Source organism: Onychostoma macrolepis, chromosome 01 (genome assembly GCF_012432095.1).
Source record: "Onychostoma macrolepis isolate SWU-2019 chromosome 01, ASM1243209v1, whole genome shotgun sequence".
In the NCBI taxonomy this organism is placed as follows: domain Eukaryota; kingdom Metazoa; phylum Chordata; class Actinopteri; order Cypriniformes; family Cyprinidae; genus Onychostoma; species Onychostoma macrolepis.
The window spans coordinates 16589326-16606220 of record NC_081155.1 but is presented as its reverse complement, the minus strand read 5'-3'; the positions used below and the strand labels follow the sequence as shown (position 1 = coordinate 16606220).

The 16895-nt window shown below is 34.8% G+C and overlaps 1 protein-coding gene across 1 annotated transcript; it reads left to right on the top strand.

Moving 5' to 3' along the window:
• The first annotated feature begins 965 nt into the window (after window positions 1-965).
• mcoln1a (mucolipin TRP cation channel 1a) lies at window positions 966-16502 on the top strand. The gene is made up of 15 exons (XM_058788850.1): window positions 966-1233; window positions 5997-6238; window positions 6592-6756; window positions 6977-7133; window positions 7481-7562; window positions 7654-7750; window positions 8434-8533; window positions 8621-8727; window positions 8820-8969; window positions 9081-9182; window positions 9611-9733; window positions 11373-11489; window positions 11582-11671; window positions 12011-12141; window positions 13288-16502. The coding sequence occupies exons 1-15, from the start codon at window positions 1191-1193 to the stop codon at window positions 13322-13324; spliced, it is 1743 nt and encodes a 580-aa protein (XP_058644833.1). The 5' UTR covers window positions 966-1190; the 3' UTR covers window positions 13325-16502.
• Window positions 16503-16895: the final 393 nt, after the last annotated feature.

Here is a 16895-nt window from a genome sequence, read left to right as displayed (position 1 = left end):
AATATTGTTCCTTAAAAATGTTCCATGTTAATATTTTCTGTTTCATTGTTTTTTTGTTTTGTTTTTTCAATGACAGTTACGTTTACAGTTACAGTTTTATTGCATTAACAATAACTAGTAAATGGTAGGGAAATTTAGTCAGAAACAGGATTTAGCAGTTCAGTGTAATTAAGTGTAATCATGACTTTAGTGTCTTGAGTTCTTGTCATGTTGTATAAAAAATCACAAACTATTCCCAGTAAGTTACATGTTTAGCCTCACACTGATTCTTTAGCACTGGGAAAAACAAGCTATAAAACTGAAAAAAATATAAGATTAACTGTTAAACATTATAAAAAGTTATAAAGCTACATTTGGTTGCAAGTTCCTGCTTCCATTTTCTCTGAAAGTTTTTTTCCCCTAACACTCACTCAATATGGGTTAAAACCAATAAATAACAAATATAAAATAATATATTATTCTGTATATATTAAACAATCTAGCATGGTTCCAAGCTTCATTATTGATTCACCACAGTCAGAAAACTGTAGAAAAAATGACCATGTTTTGCACATCATTTTAAATGCAGTGGTCGTTTTATTTTTATTTTGTTGCTTGCTACTAACAGGACCTTTTTTTTTTTTTTTAAATAATTTGTGTCAGAGTTAAATAAATATAAGGGAAAAAACAACATATAAAACATAAGACAGCTGTAAATTAAACTTAATATAAAAGTTTAATATGTGTTTTAATATATGAAGGATAATGCAATGTTATTTTTAAAATAGAGAAAATCAAATGGTACATTAGGGTGCATTATCTGATTTATTTCAAAGTAGAATTGAGAATACATCCACAAAAAAAAAAAAAAAAAACTCCCTCTTCCGGTATCATATATCACTTAATGTGAATAATACACAACAAACTCTGTTTACAGTATCCACGCAAGCCATGAAAGTTTTATGGCACCTCAGCAGCCTCAGAGTGTGTCACATGATTCTGTCTTGTCACGTGACCCCGTCGGAAGTTGCCTGACTGTGCTGCTCGCGAGCGACTGGATGCTTGTAAACATGCGGTAACCGGAGAGGAACCCTTCAATGAACCACTGAGGGCCAAAACAAGCCTGTTAAACAGACTCGGTCCCGTTGTGCTGTGAATTAAACCGGGGATTTAATGCCGACAGCCTCTGCGCGTGATTTTAAACCGCTGACATGGCCGAGGTGGACGTGAATAAAGTCAATCATATTTCCTCCGGTGAGTGATTATGTGGCGATTATGAACTAGATGCTGATTATAATGTTTATTATGGAGCCTGTCAGTGCGTCGATGGGGTGTTAGACCGCAAAAGTGGAAATATAATCCTGTTTTTATGGAATGGATTACAAAATAGTGCGTTTATTTTCTGTATTGTGATTGTTGTGAACAAAAGTGCTTAAAATGCACAAATGTCAAACAGAGTCTGGTTAAGTATTATTGGTCACGAGCACAGGATCAGATTGGGTTATTAGTCTAGCAGTATTTCGTTGATCTGGAAGTAAATAAATAAATAGCTGTTTTTGTATACGTTGCAAGTGCTATCATGATGATTCATGTAATTGTCTTGAACAGTCTTTGCTACAATATTTAGTTTCGAGCATTGTGCAGATTCGTGTGGTCACCATTTATGTTTCACTTATGCTCAGTGCCGTAACTAACAGTTACCATTGATCAGTGTATGTACTCCCGGATTTGTGTGGAGTTTTCAATGACTTGCATCTTCCCTTTGGTCCCCTCAGTCCTAAATATTTGGTTACGTGCTTGCTTATCCTGTTTGATGTTTGTTGAAAGCTTTTGTGGTTTGTATGATTCAGTATTACATCACGAGGCTGCTGTGTTAGTACATAGACTGTGTATGTAATTTATTTTCCGCTTGTTTTCGGATTTTCTTCCTCATTTGTGTCACATTGACCTTATTCCTACAGTAACACCACAATGTGCTTATGGAGTCATAAAAGTCGCTGGAAATTATAACTACATTTGCCTGTTGTTTTTATTTTCATTTCACTTGGTTTACAATGACCATAAAACCACTGAATGTGTAGAGAATCTAAAACTGATCTGCTCAACAAGAGCCAGTGAATCAGTTTCAGATATTTTGGAGTTGTAGATTGGAGGCGTATAGTTTTTAAACTATGTTTAACACCCCACAGTATTGTTGTTCATTCTGAGTGTTGACGGATTGCACATTTTTCATGGTATTCAATTCTAAAATCCCACCACAATATTGGCTGGCAACTGCAATTTCATGGCCTCAAAGTAGTTCAAGTTTGTGACTAAAATGCAGTTATATATCCAAACTAATAGCTAAACATTAAGAAAAAAAAATCACGTATTTGCTTTCTTTTTTTCTTTTTTTGGTCTTATTGTGAAAGAAAAAAGTGAGAGAAAAAAAGTCATTATAATCTTTAGCAACTTGTTCCCCCACTGAAAGGACTTTCTGCTGCTTATTTGATCAAGTTAACCAAACCTATTTATGATTTATTATAGAAAATCTTAATTCATTCAATTCAATACCCACTCCAATACCCACTATCAACATCCAATCGTTTCACAACAGATTAGAAAAAGTACTTTTTGTTTCTTAATATTATGATGTTTTGCTCAAAAATATGTTAAATTATGGAAGTACCACATTTTTGCATGTACAGCTTTTCAGTTGTTTTTCCTTGAAAAACATGCAATAGATAGAAATGTTCAGCTGTTGTGGTTGCATCTTTTGTAGTATCTGAAAAAAAAAAAAATGCTGCACTCAAGTTAATAGAAGCTCAAATTTTAAACAAGACTTATCTCTTTTTTTAATAAATGTCTCCTAGTTCTACATACAAGAAAAATATCTTGAGAATATTTCATAATTAGTTTTTTCTAGTGTCATTTAGCTAAAAAAAAAATCAAAAATAAAATAAAGCAGTCAGTCATAGTACAGTTCTTTGGCAATGACACACATCTCATTATTTCAACCAAACAAATTTGACATATTGCTGATGTAACATTATATTTGGTCTCTGTGAAGTGTGTTCAGTCCACACAGCTTACAAGTTCAGCTGTTGTAGTTTATCCACATTTTGTGCACAAAATGGTCAGTAATTGCAGCCCTTTTTTAGTTGCTGAAATTTCAGTGCATCCCAAGTTTTTGATAATATAATTGTGTGGCCTTATATACCCACAGATTTGCTTGTGTTGTGTTTGCGTGTGGGTGTGTGGAGTTCATGGGTGGCTCAGGCAGAACGACAAACCCTGATGTCATCTGTGATAGGGTTATTATAACATGCTGATAATCAAACCCTTGACTTATTATGACAGCAGGAGCTTGTGAGGAGCCAGTGTACGCCTGTGCTCCGAAAACATGGCAATACCTGTAAAACAGGAAGGATGAGATTTTATCAGTTTATTTTTCGGCATTTGATTGACTCTTATCAATTTGTAGTCATTCTGCGGTGCTCATGAGCGGCTTCAGACGCCCACATACTCTACAATTTTGCTGTGAAGATTCCTATCACTTCACTAGACTACCTTGAAAATCTTCCTGTTATACAGTAAGAAGAATGCGGCGCATTTGAGGCATTGTGCTTTAAGGCAAGATTCCAGTAACTTGGCTCAGACAGGCACACAGACTTGCTGCTAGATGAACAATGATGGTTTTGATTAGAGAGACCAATGAGAGCCAATAGGTAGAGTTTCATAAACGCTCTCAGTCTCTCTCCATTTTTGCTTAATCATGCAGTCATCGGCAGGTCAGGTGTTCAAGAAAGTAAAGAAATCAGGGAAATCACATCAGCTTGGATACTCAGTGTGAACAGTACAGGAACTTAAAGGAACACTGATCGTCTGTACTTCCTGCTGTGTGGTACTAAAACGGCATTAAATGTCCCATATTCCCATATATCACGCTGCAATCATTAATCTCATTTAAGCGGCTGACTCACCTACTTTTGTCTTTTGTATTTCACTTTCCGTTCAGCCTAGATTAGACGCTGTCACTCTGGGATGTGATTTATGAGGCATGAAAAATGATGTTCCACCATATTTCCGTTACATAGGCGTGTGGCTGTGTATAGTATGATTAATCTCAATAAAAAATAAATTAATATGGCATCTTCCCTTAACTTGTAATGAGAAGCACTTCACGCTGTTATCAACAAGAGATTTAAGAGACCCTTCTGGTTTCTCCTTGTTTTTTTTTATTTTACTGTGAAATATCGCAATATTAATAATAATTTTAGTTTCATTTTAGTAATAAAATCATACAATTTGTTTTTATTTTTATTTTATAGTCATATGTAATCACAACATATTTGCCCAATTTTGTCCAGCCCTACAAACACAGTAGACCTTTTTAATTGAATTTTAAATCATTCATTCAGTCCTGTGTTTTTATGCAGCTCTACCACAACGACCAGTTATCTCAATTACATGACTACAGACAAAGACCTGCCAAGATTATAGCAGGTATATCACTGAGTAAATTATAAATCACACAAAGCTATACAGTAGGGCTGCACGATTTGATGAAAAATCAATGATTTTTCTGATAAAAACTGCACTGTAAAAAAAAAACAAAAAAGTTGATTCATTGATTTTTCATCAAATGGTGCAGCCCTAGTGTATAGCTTTGTGTGATTTATAATTTACTCAGTGATATACCTGCTATAATCTTGGCAGGTCTTTGTAGTCATGTAATTGAGATAACTGGTCATTGTGGCAGAGCTACTGCATAAAAACACAGGACTGAATCAATCACTTACTGTTTCGGTTTGCACAAAAAAAAAGGTCTTTACAGAATTGCACAAGAAAAACATGCTTTCACCACTTTAAAAAGTCTACTTTTGGGAAGCATTTAGTGATTTGTGGAGAAAGAGAGAAAAAAGCAAAGCATCATTTTGACTGTTCCACAGAACAGCTGTATAGGAAGCGCATAAGTAGGATTGACGTCTTTGACACTTTTTCATTGTGAGAAATGAAGACAAGCTGTTAAACTCACAGAGCTTTGAGGACACACTAAGAGACTGAAATAAAATCCAGCATTCTTTCACAAACCAGCCATGCTAATTAAAGACGTGTCCTTGACAAACGAATCAGTCTTAAGCCCATTTCACATGACTTGCTATGGAGTGAAGCATTAAGATTTGCTGCATTGCAGGTCAACAATGAAGCCTTGACCATTTTATGTTCTTTTCGAGAGGTCTTTGACAATCTGCCCTGTCTCAAGTGATCTCGCATCACTTTAAGGAAGGGAACACTCATCAGATCTCAAGTTTCGGGTTGTGCACGTATAGGCGATCTCTGTCTTGATAAAGTAGACTGAAGTTCATGTCCTTAGGCTCTAGTTGAGGCCATCTTGTCTTTCAGTCCGTCTGGTGATCTTAATGTGAACTTTGATTCAAATTAAATCAACAAGTTCTGTTTTTATTAACTGTAGGGTAAACTGTTTAAAAGTTTTGGGGTCTGTAAGATTTTTAAATGTTTTTGAAAAAAGTCTCTTATGCTCACCAATGCTGCATTTAATAACTGTTTTTTAATTTTAATATAAATGTCCTTTATTCCTGTGATGCAAAGCTGAGTTTCCAGCATCATTACTCCAGTCTTGTGTCACATGATCCTTTAGAAATCATTCTAATATGCTGATTTGATGCTTGAGAAACATTTCTGGTTATTATCCCAGTTGAAAACAGTTGCTGTTTATTGTTTTTGTGCAAACTGTAATGCATGTCTTTCAGGATTCTTTAAAAGAAGCATTTATTTGAAATAGAAATCTTTTGTATCATTGTAAATGTATATACGGTCAATTTTGATCAATTTAATGCATCCTTAGGGGGAAAAAAGTATTAATTTCATTAATTTCAACAACAAAAAACTTACTGAACCTTAACATGATAGTTTATGTGAATGTAATTGAAAGGGTATTAGAGTTTGAAACAAAGATACTATTTACATTGTGCTTTATCCCACTGGTACTATCTGTATCTCTCTTTCTCTTTCAGAAGAGGATAGGCTACTGTTTCCGGTAATGGGCTACGGTTCGAATGACTGCAGGGATGAGTATACCAACCCCAGGCCATCCCCGGTAACATGTGGCTGTATAGGTGATGACAAAGAAGAGGAAGCGTTGTGCAGGAAGTTAAAGTATTTCTTCATGAGTCCCTGTGAAAAGTACAGAGCCAAAGGCCGAAAACCTTTTAAACTGGTGTTGCAAATACTGAAGATTATTATAGTAACTGTACAGGTATTTAAATTACACTCTTTTCTTAGAATTTATTTCTAAAGCTCATATACGCATCCCACAGCTTGCTAAAGTCTCAGTTTTCCCCAAAATTATTCTTTAACCACTATGACATGCCCTACTGTGGGCCCATCTAAATTAACCTTTGGTTTTGCACTCTGAAGTGTCACAGAGTTTAATAGGTTGGCTAATATGCATGAATTTCTCTTGTAGAGTTTTAAGCAAAATAGTCAGATGACTGATACACAAGAAAAAATAAATATATATACACAGCCAATGTTTGGTCTCCTTTGGCACCGATCACTTGTTACTAAAAATGATTCCTCTCTCTTTTTGTGCTGTTTCATTATGTCTAGCTGGTACTTTTTGGCTTAAGCAATGAGATGGCGGTGACGTTTAAAGAGGAAAACACAGCTTCATTTAAACACCTTTTTCTCAAAGACTACGATGATTCAAATGATGCACTTGCTGTTTACACACAGAGCGATGTTTATGACCACATGTTTTACACAATAGAACAGGTAATGTATCAATTTACTAATTCCTATGTTTTGAGGGATATATTTGCAGTGTAGTCATAACACAAGTTGGCTTACGTTCTTCTGAAAGTGTATTGTTAATGCATATATACTATTATCTACAAGCAGCTATTCTGCCTTTCCCAGCTGGAGTTTGCTTATGCGTGGTCATGTTTATTTTTAAGGTCTTATATAACACCTATTATTTTCACTTGTCTTTCAGTACCTGGCTTTGCCGGAGACGACAGTGGGCCGTTATGCATATGTGTATAATGTCGGTGTGAACGGAAGTGCGCTGTCTTTGTGTCAGCAGTATTATAAAAAAGGCAGGATCGACCCAGCTAACGACACCTTCAACATCGATCCGCATGTGATCACAGGTGACAGTTTTCCAGCCTCTTTTTCATCCCAAGTTGTGAATTTTAGTCGTTGTTTTAACCATAACAGACGTTAGGATCAAGGCAAAGACTTAAGGATCCTGAAATATCAGTTTTCTAGCACTTAGAAATTCATGATTCATTAGTTGATGAACTTAAAGATCTCGTTACTTCCTCTCTTGCACGTTGTTATTACTTGCAGTTCCTTGTTACTGTGTGTGTACCACAGGAATCACTTTCAAAAATATATCTAAAAAAGTCTTGCAGTTGACCAGACTTGCCTCCTGAGGGCCCTGTCGGTCACTGCGGCTGGTTCAGTTGGGGCTGAATTTCTCTCTTCCTCTCTGTAGACTGTATTGGAGTGAACCCTTTGTCCACTCCCACAGCAGGTCTGGGCCGTGATTACAGGAACTTCACCCTCAAGTTTCACAAGTAAGTTAAACAGGGGGTTTTTAATACAGGTTTCTTCTCAGAAATTTCAATTGATCATCTAAAACTCTAATATCAACACACTCTCTCTCAGGCTCATTAATGTCACCATACAGTTCCAGCTGAAGGCTATAAATCTTCAGACCATCATCCACAATGAAATTCCTGACTGTTACACGTTCTTTATCACGGTGAGTTTCCACATAAAATGCTACTCTTATCCAAAAAAAAAAAGAAAACTGTCAGTTTAACAGATCTGTTAACGGAAATTTGACATGGAGAAAAAGCAATGTGCATGTAAGAATATATAAGTGTTAAAATATAAATTATTTAAAGAAAATGTTTTTTTAATACTTTTTCATTTTTAGTTTTCAGCCCAGTGTATCTAAATTTTCTGTTTCCAATTTGGGCATTTGGAATTTTGTTTCGGTGCATAACTAGTAATGTTATAAATTTCTATATATTAAAAATGTTTGTTTTGTATTTATACAATTAGAAATGTATATGGAGAAAATGCATATATAGATCTCATGTGTATATATAAAAATATATTCCTTAGTTTTCAATGGTGTCTAGATTTGTTTCCAATTTGCCGAGTGTGTTAGAGTGCATAACTAATAATTTAATTATATTTATTTATAATTCTAAAATATGAAAATACGTTATTTAATTTAAAATGCCTATAAAAGGAAACGGTATATCTGTAATTTTAGTTTTTAGTTTTGACCCAATGCGTTTCAACATTTTCTTTTTCCTATTTGGCCAAGTAATTTCTTTTTTTTTTTTGTACATAACTGTCAACTTTGTCAACTGTCAAATATGCACTCAAAATAATTTGATATACCGTATATAATTGGCCCTGTTTTATGTTCAGATTCTGCTGGATAACAAAGCCCACAGTGGTAAAGTTAAGATCAGTCTTGATAATCAGGCCTCCATTAAGGAATGCAGAGACCCCAGTGTGTCTGGACACGGTAAGACTCAGCTACCCCACATATCATTTTTTACATTGTGGATATTCATTATATATTCTTGTACTTATGCTGTCTCTCTGTCTCCAGCTGATAGTTATGCTCGTGTGTGGTTTGATGTGGCCGTTATAGTGGTTTGTATTCTCTCTCTGCTCCTCTGCGGTCGCTCGATCATCAGAGGAATCATTCTTCAAAATGTAAGACATTGTATCAGACAAATCCACATTAATGTGACCGTGATTATATAGTGAATCCTGTCCTAACATTCTCTCTTGCCTTTTCTCTTCAGGAGTTTGTGAAGTACTTTAGGAGATCTCTGAAGCGTGATGTCTGTTGGGGAGACAGAATGGAGTTTATTAACGGATGGTATATTCTGCTCATCATTAGCGACATGCTCACTATCACAGGCTCCATTATCAAGATTGGCATTGAGCTAAAGGTCAGTCAGTGCGGAAAATGGAAATTCTGAAACATTTATGTGCATGGAGGCATTGCATTGGGTCGTCACACTCAGCAGTGATATTTCACGATACTTTGTTTCAACCCTCAGAACCTCTCATCCTACGATGAGTGCGGGATCCTCCTGGGCACCTCGACGTTATTGGTTTGGGTTGGAGTTATTCGCTACCTCACCTTTTTTCAGAAGTACAATGTGAGAAACAAACACACCCACACACACCAGTGTTCATGCAGTTACACTGGCCATTTTTCTGTAAATTATTTTTAACAATGTTGCTGACATTTCTAGATTTTCACTGTCATTGGCTGAAAATAAACGTAAAATTCCTGCCTAACCTTATTCATACTGTGCATTTAAGATATTGAATATATTTGAAATATATCATTACAAAGGCCGGAATTTTTTTTGGAATAAATATACTACACTTTGAAGAACAGTATTGTCTTGAAATAACAACTATATTCTTTTTTTTGTAAATTTTTTATTTTTGTGCCATTCACTCTATCATTAAATGCACCTGAAACGTCACCACATCTCTAGTGGAGATTTGCTTGTGAATCAACTGAGATGTTTTTTTAGGATGTGGATTTTATGTACTGTATGGTGTTTTCATTTCTCAGATTCTCATTGTCACTTTACGAGCTGCGTTCCCTAATGTGATCCGTTTCTGTTGCTGTGTGGCGGTGATCTACTTCGGTTATTGCTTCTGTGGGTGGATTGTGCTGGGACCCTACCATGTTAAGGTACACAAATTCAATTATAATTCAAATAATTCAATGTGGTACCAGATTTGGTTCCAAGTATAAAAAAAAGAAAAGAAAAGTGTGTCCAGTTGGTTATTAGAAGTATTCCCCTTTCTCAAGGTGAATGTGTTGTCAGGTTTTAATTTTTTTAGCAATATGTCATTTTCTTAATTTCCTTTGAACTTTTTTTTACTTTTTTTGACAAAAGTTATTTTAATTTCATACATGCTGCGATGTAACAAAATTCAGAGAAATCCAAAAGAGAGAATGTTTTTAGAGAATCAAAAAAAAAAAACGGTAACACTTTACAATAAAGTTCATTAGTTAACATTAGTTAACAACATTAGTAAACATGAACTAAGAATGAACAATACTTCTACAGCATTTATTAATCTTAGTTAATGTTAATTTCAGCATTTACTAATGCATTATTAAAATCATAAGTTGTGTTTGTTAACATTAGTTAATGCACTGTGAACTAACATGAACAAACAATGAACAACTGTATTTTCATTAACTAACATTAACAAAGATTAATAAATAGTGTAATACATGCATTGTTCATTGTTTGTTCATGTTAGTTAATACATTAACTAATGTTAACAAATGACACCTTATTGTAAAGTGTTACCAAAAAAACATCATTTGAAGTCAATAAGATTTTTTTTTTGGAAGAAATTGATTCTTTTATTCAGCAAGGATGCATTTAATTAATCCACTGACAGTAAAGACATTTATAATATTATAAAAGGTGCTGTTCTTTTGAACGTTTTCACAGTAGTATCACAGTTCCCATAAAAAAATATTAGGCAGCACTGCTGTTTTAAACATTGCTGCTCAAGAAACATTTTTTTTTTATTATCATCAAATCATATTAAGGCATATTAAAATTATTTCAGAATGATCATGAGACACTGAAGACTGGTGTAATGATGCTGAAAATTCAGCTTTGAACCACATTAATAAATTACATTTCATTTTAAAACATATTCAAATAGAAAACAGTCATTTTAAACTAATGATATTACTGTTTTTACTGTATTTTTTACTAAATAAATACAGCCTTAGTGAGTATATCAGACTTTCAAAAACATAAAAAGAAAAAAAAAATTTACTTTTGAACAGTAGTGTATAAATAAACAAATATGTGACCCTGGACCACAAAACCAGTCATAAGTGTACATTTTTCGAAATTGAGATTTATACATCTTCTGAAAGCTGGATAAATAAGCTTTCCATTGATGTATGGTTGGTTAGGATCGGACAATATTTGGCCGAGATACAACTATTTGAAAATCTGGAATCTGAGGGTGCAAAAAAATCTAAATATTGAGAAAATCGGCTTTAAAGTTGTCCAAATGAAGTTCTTAGCAATGCATATTACTAATCAAAAATGAATTTTTGATACATTTACGGTAGGAAATTTACAAAATATCTTCATGGAACATGATCTATACTTAATATCCTAATGATTTTTGGCATAAAAGAAAAATGGATAATTTTGACCCTCACAATGTATTTTTGGCTATTGCTACAAATATACCCCGGCGACTTAAGACTGGTTTTGTGGTCCAGGGTCACATATACATGTGTCTTCTCTCTCATTACGGTATGTGGTGTTTTTGTTTTGTTTCCTCAGTTCCGCTCTCTCTCGCTGGTGTCCGAGTGTCTGTTCTCTCTGATCAATGGAGATGACATGTTTGTGACCTTCAGTGGCATGCAAGAGAGCAGCATGCTCGTCTGGGTCTTCAGTCAGGTGAGTTTCACCTTCACGTCCTCCTCACACAGGTGCGTACACCACAAATGCTACAGGATTCAGTGCAGTAAACATACTCTGTTTCTTTGCAGGTTTACCTCTACACATTCATCTCCCTGTTCATTTACATGGTGCTCTCTCTCTTTATCGCTCTTATCACTGGAGCTTATGAGACCATCAAGGTAAGAGTGAAAGACGAGGCAGATGCAGAGATAGAAATGAAAAACATGTTTTTGTTCCTGATATCCTCTCACACACACATGCATATACAAACATTCATGACCATAGAATTTATATAATTTATTTGCATTTTTTATTACTGTTTTTTTTTTTTTTTACTTCATTTTCTTAATTATCTATTTTTGTATTCCTGTTATTGTAAATTATCAGTGTTTTTTTCCTGATTTTTCCTGATTCCTGATTAAAAGTGTTATATGTGGCAGGTAGTAAAACAAAGTGTGGAGTAAGATGATCCAAACAGCTTGATTATAGTAACATGATATCCTTTCATTTCTGTTCAGCATCAAACTCAGGAGCCTTTCCATATCACTGATCTGCATGCGTTCATCGCTGAGTGCACTGACACACCCAGCTCTGGAAAGTTCCGCGGCATCGAGACCTCGCCGTGCTCTTTCTTCTGCTGCTGTGACAGGTGTGTCAGCATAGAAACAAAGAAAATGCCTCTTAATATCAACAATCACGAATTTAACCCGCCACTAATTAACACAAATATATTGCTGTTACATTAAAAATAATTAGAATGCAGTTGAGAAGAGCACAAATAATAGTTGCACACAAAAATACATTGATGTTTAAGAGAGATACCAATTCTTAAAGGTAAAGTATATAATTTCCACTTGTGTTTCCAAATAGAATTGCAAAATTTATTTTTTATTTTTTTGCAATTTTTCTTTGGCACCACACTGTTTATATGGTTGTTACTACACAAAGTCAGCATGAAATGAAAATTCACCCTATCTACTTTCTAAATGCATGTTGCAGATTACAAGTTAGCCTATTTAAAATAAAATAAGTAGCGTAACTATTTCAATTACTTTATTAATGTAACTGATTACATTTGATTACTTTTATACATTTCTAATGAATGTTTTCAGCTGCGGCATTAACCTTACAGTAGTACTCAACACTGAATGCTGTCAGACTTTCAAAATCCTTCATTTCAATAATTTATTTTAAAGCACAGCCACCACAAAATCAGACTTTAGTACCTCTTTTTACTTTGAGACAATTCTGATGTTAAATACCGATTTGAAATCATAACAAGAACTAGTTTAATAGCTATGGCAGGAAACACTGTTATCTAACAATGCCTTGGTTAATCTTGAAAAAAACCAAAAAAACATACCTGCCTTTATATGGCAGGAGGCATCGTGCACATCAGAAACAGGCAAATCAACAAATTAATATTATTCAACATATATTAACATAATTACAAAGAAATAGCAAGTAACACATTAAATTAAACATTAAATTTTCAAGTTGGAAGACTGAAATGATACTTTCTTTTAAAACAATGATCTTTGTTTTATTACAAATTTAAAAAATCTTTTTTTCAGTGTACTTTGAGTGCAACACCCAAATCTCAATATCCAATCAACAACTGATGCATAGAATAAAGTCCTCGCCCTACATTTTCAATAATCCGTAACAATACGGAAGAAAAGATCTGTCACTACTTAAACAGTGCTAGGAAAAAATATTTAGCATAAACAAAATGACACATTTGAGTTTTTACTGTAACTGAAGGCTGTAATCATGTCTTGGTGTAACTCTGCAGGACCACCACATATGAGGACGTTCTCCTGGTCAACTAGTAAAGTCTTGGGACTTGATGCCTGAAGACTAAACCTCCCTCTGCTGGTCATACTGTGGTACTGCAACAGGAAGGAAGCCAGTGGCAATGAGAGGACACCTCCAGACAAAATACCCAAGAAGTCACAGTCGCTTCACTTCGGACCTTATGAGGAGAAGAGCACATATGATTTTTACAAAAGAATCGCTCCAGTCTGTGATCTTTTACGTTTTACCTCAGCTTATTCATAGTTTTAACTTAATTTTGGAGGTTGCTAAAGGCAGCCCAGCACTGTCTCTTAATCTATACTGATAAAAACACTCAGACATTTAGAATTGGGAGAATATTAGACGGATAACAAACTGCACACGTGCAGGCGATATGTACAGTAATCATTCCCTGAATGTTGATCCCACATGTTCGTTTAGTGCACGTGCTGTGATGTGCAAGTGGGTCATCAGTCGCCAATACAGGGAGACAGTGGTCAGTGATTCATAACTATTGCTGTTTGTTCTGTTAATATAGTTCTTATGTCTTTGAGTAACGTCTAGTCATGTGTAACGTCTGAATCAGAAGGAGACTGAACTGGCAGGCCTAAGCATTTTGCTGCAGCAAAAGATGAGGAGAACATGTGATTAAACATCTTGTTCAGCATTTAGAGCAGAAACAGCTCTCCCTGGTGTCATAATATCATCTCCACTTACCCATAACAAAAATACATGCTCTGCTAGAACGAATTCACACCCAGAATGCCTCAGAAACGTAGCCTTAACACTTTTCTGGTGCGTAGAGCTGGCTGTAATTTGGAATGTAATATCTCATTGGTGAATAGGATGACTTTGAGTTGCTTTTATGTATTTTTTATGAACTTTTTACCAGTAATGACACCTCCATTATTTTATTCCATACTGATTCAATTTTGTTTTATATGCAAATGGAATCGAATGCATACTGTAACGTGAAATCTTATTTTATAAATGATATTAGACAGCCTTAACCTTGATGATTTAGTATTTTATAGAGAAATACAGACTTTTACGGCCTTCCTTCATCAGCTTTGTTTTAAAACCGAGGCCTTCAAGAACGCTATTACAAGATTACTGACGAGGTCATAGTGTTCTGTTACCGTGGTGACATAGAACAATAGAACTCATCAAAAATGCTTGACCCATGCATGACTCTCACTTCAGAGGACAAACAAGCCTAATTTGAGCTTTTCCATTATACTTGACTGATAAGAGAAGGAAGCATAAATATTTGAATTCTGGGGTCTGTACAAGTCATTAACTCAAGTACAGAATAAGTGGGACCAATCATATTTTGATTTGATTTTCCTATCATTACATCTATGTTATTTTAATGTGTGATTCAATCATGTTGTAGTGTAGTGTTTTATTTATATTGTGTTGGCTCTGATGCCTTTCTGTTTCAAATTAATTTAAAGCGCACAATCTGCAAACAGACCACACTTTCTATTACTAACATGTGAAGCTACACAGTGATGTTGTTCAGTAAAGTCACTTCACGTGTTGTCAGATGTATACCTGAAATATTTCATATTAGCCTGATAAATTGTTTTTTATTTTTATTTTATGTTTTGTAATGGAAAACTTGTGCAAATACTTTGCTTTGACAATGGCAGCACAAACAGTATGTAGATCAAATGATGTAGAATAATCTAATGCCTTTTCAAAGTGGAGGGTTTTTCTTTTATTTGTTTTAAACACTTGTACAAGTGTCATTGCACATTCTGTCCAAAATTTGGTTTTGACAGGGTCGTATTTTTATGTTCACATGTATTTGTTCAATACAGAGATTTTCTAAAGTCTTTATAATATAGACACTTTTCCTTTTCCTGTTGTTGTTCCACATTAGAGTCAATTAGAAAACACTTTTTAAAACTGTATTGACTGCCACTCATGTTCATATTTTATCTTACTATACCATATGACCACTAGGTGGTACAAACAGAGCATTTTACTACAAATCTGAGCACTTTCAACTGAAAGTGGTGTCTGTGGCACCTAAATTGCACTTGTAAAATATGAAAGTTGCCTATTTAGCCAATATTTGTGTATGTGTAAGAGGGAAGTTTGTAGGCATGTTTGAATAGCTGGTCTAAACAGGTGCGCTAGCCAATGCACATTGTTTGAGTTGGCTATCTGAAACCACAGAAAGAGATTACACGTGCTGTTCAAACAGAGCAACCCCCTCAGATGCTGATCTCAGACCTGAGGCTATTCTATAAAGGCCGGCTTTCCTATTCTCAATCTGCGGTGGGACTCTGAATATGAGCCACACCCAGCTATTCAAACAGAATGAGTTAAAAGGAAGAGATTTAATTTAACCACCTCAATAAGCTCATTGTTATCATATACAGGCAGGTTTTACAGCACTATAACAAGATCATCTTCTGAGGCTTCATTTTGACTGATTTCTTAAAATATTTCTGTGACGGTGTCTAATGTGCTTAGATGTTCACAATATCTTACTTATATTTTACGTTAACCTTATCGTAGGGGTGAGGATAGCAAATGCCAGAAATATGCGCCTTAAAATGGTAGAGGATCATTAATAATGCTAATATAATGTTGAAGTCACGTGACCAGCTGTATCATAAAATTAACTAGTTGGTAGCCTATTTACCAGACTTGTGCGCCTTAAAATGGTAGAGGATCATTAATAGTGGTGCTATATGATTGGCTCCACCCATAGATTCAAATTTGCATATTAAAGAGGAAGCTGATCTTAAAAACTAGACAAAAAGAGCAATGTAGTATAGAACAGTGCACAGCTGCAGGCCTGAGAAGAATCACTTTACTTGTGATGGGGAAGAGACTGGGATATTGCTTCTTTTACGAAGTTTTCTATGTTCCTCTTATGTATGTAAACAAAAATCAAGTATCGCTCGTCCATCAATGACCCTTTCTGTGTTTAACAGAATGTTTGCATGAGTATTTTTCTCTGCCTGAACGCTACTTTTAGTCTTTGAATGCACTATTTTAGCTTTAGGAAAACAGCTTTTTTACGGGCAATTCAATCCTAACTCTCTTTCTCTTCTGCTATTAAAGGAAATACATATTCATAAGGGAGTGAAATTATTGTAAACAATTTTCTCAAGCACACATGTGTCCATGTATCATCTTTTTTTATTTATTTCCAAATTATCAATCACACTTGCACAAAGATTAGAGCAAAAACAAACAATATTCCTTTTGTCAGGAGCCTGTTTCATAAAACAAGTTTACCAAATAAGCCAGGTTTATTTCACTTAGTCTGACCTTTTGCCAGTTGATTTGGTTCAAAATAAGTGAAATAAGCCTGGCTTATTTGGTAAACTTGTTTTATGAAACAGGCCCCTGATTGCTGATAATTAACCCTTACATGTTTTAATGTAATTTTCATGGCAGATACAATCTATAAAATTGTAAATAAAAATGTTTAGTTCTAATTGTGTTGGAAAATATAAATACATCAACACTGTTTTTATATTTTTACGTTCCTGTCTGTTTAATAGTTAAGTTAGTAGTACTCAGTCATGCATGTTTTTCAGACACATGATGGAGATGCAGCGTGCCGGATGATAGATGGGC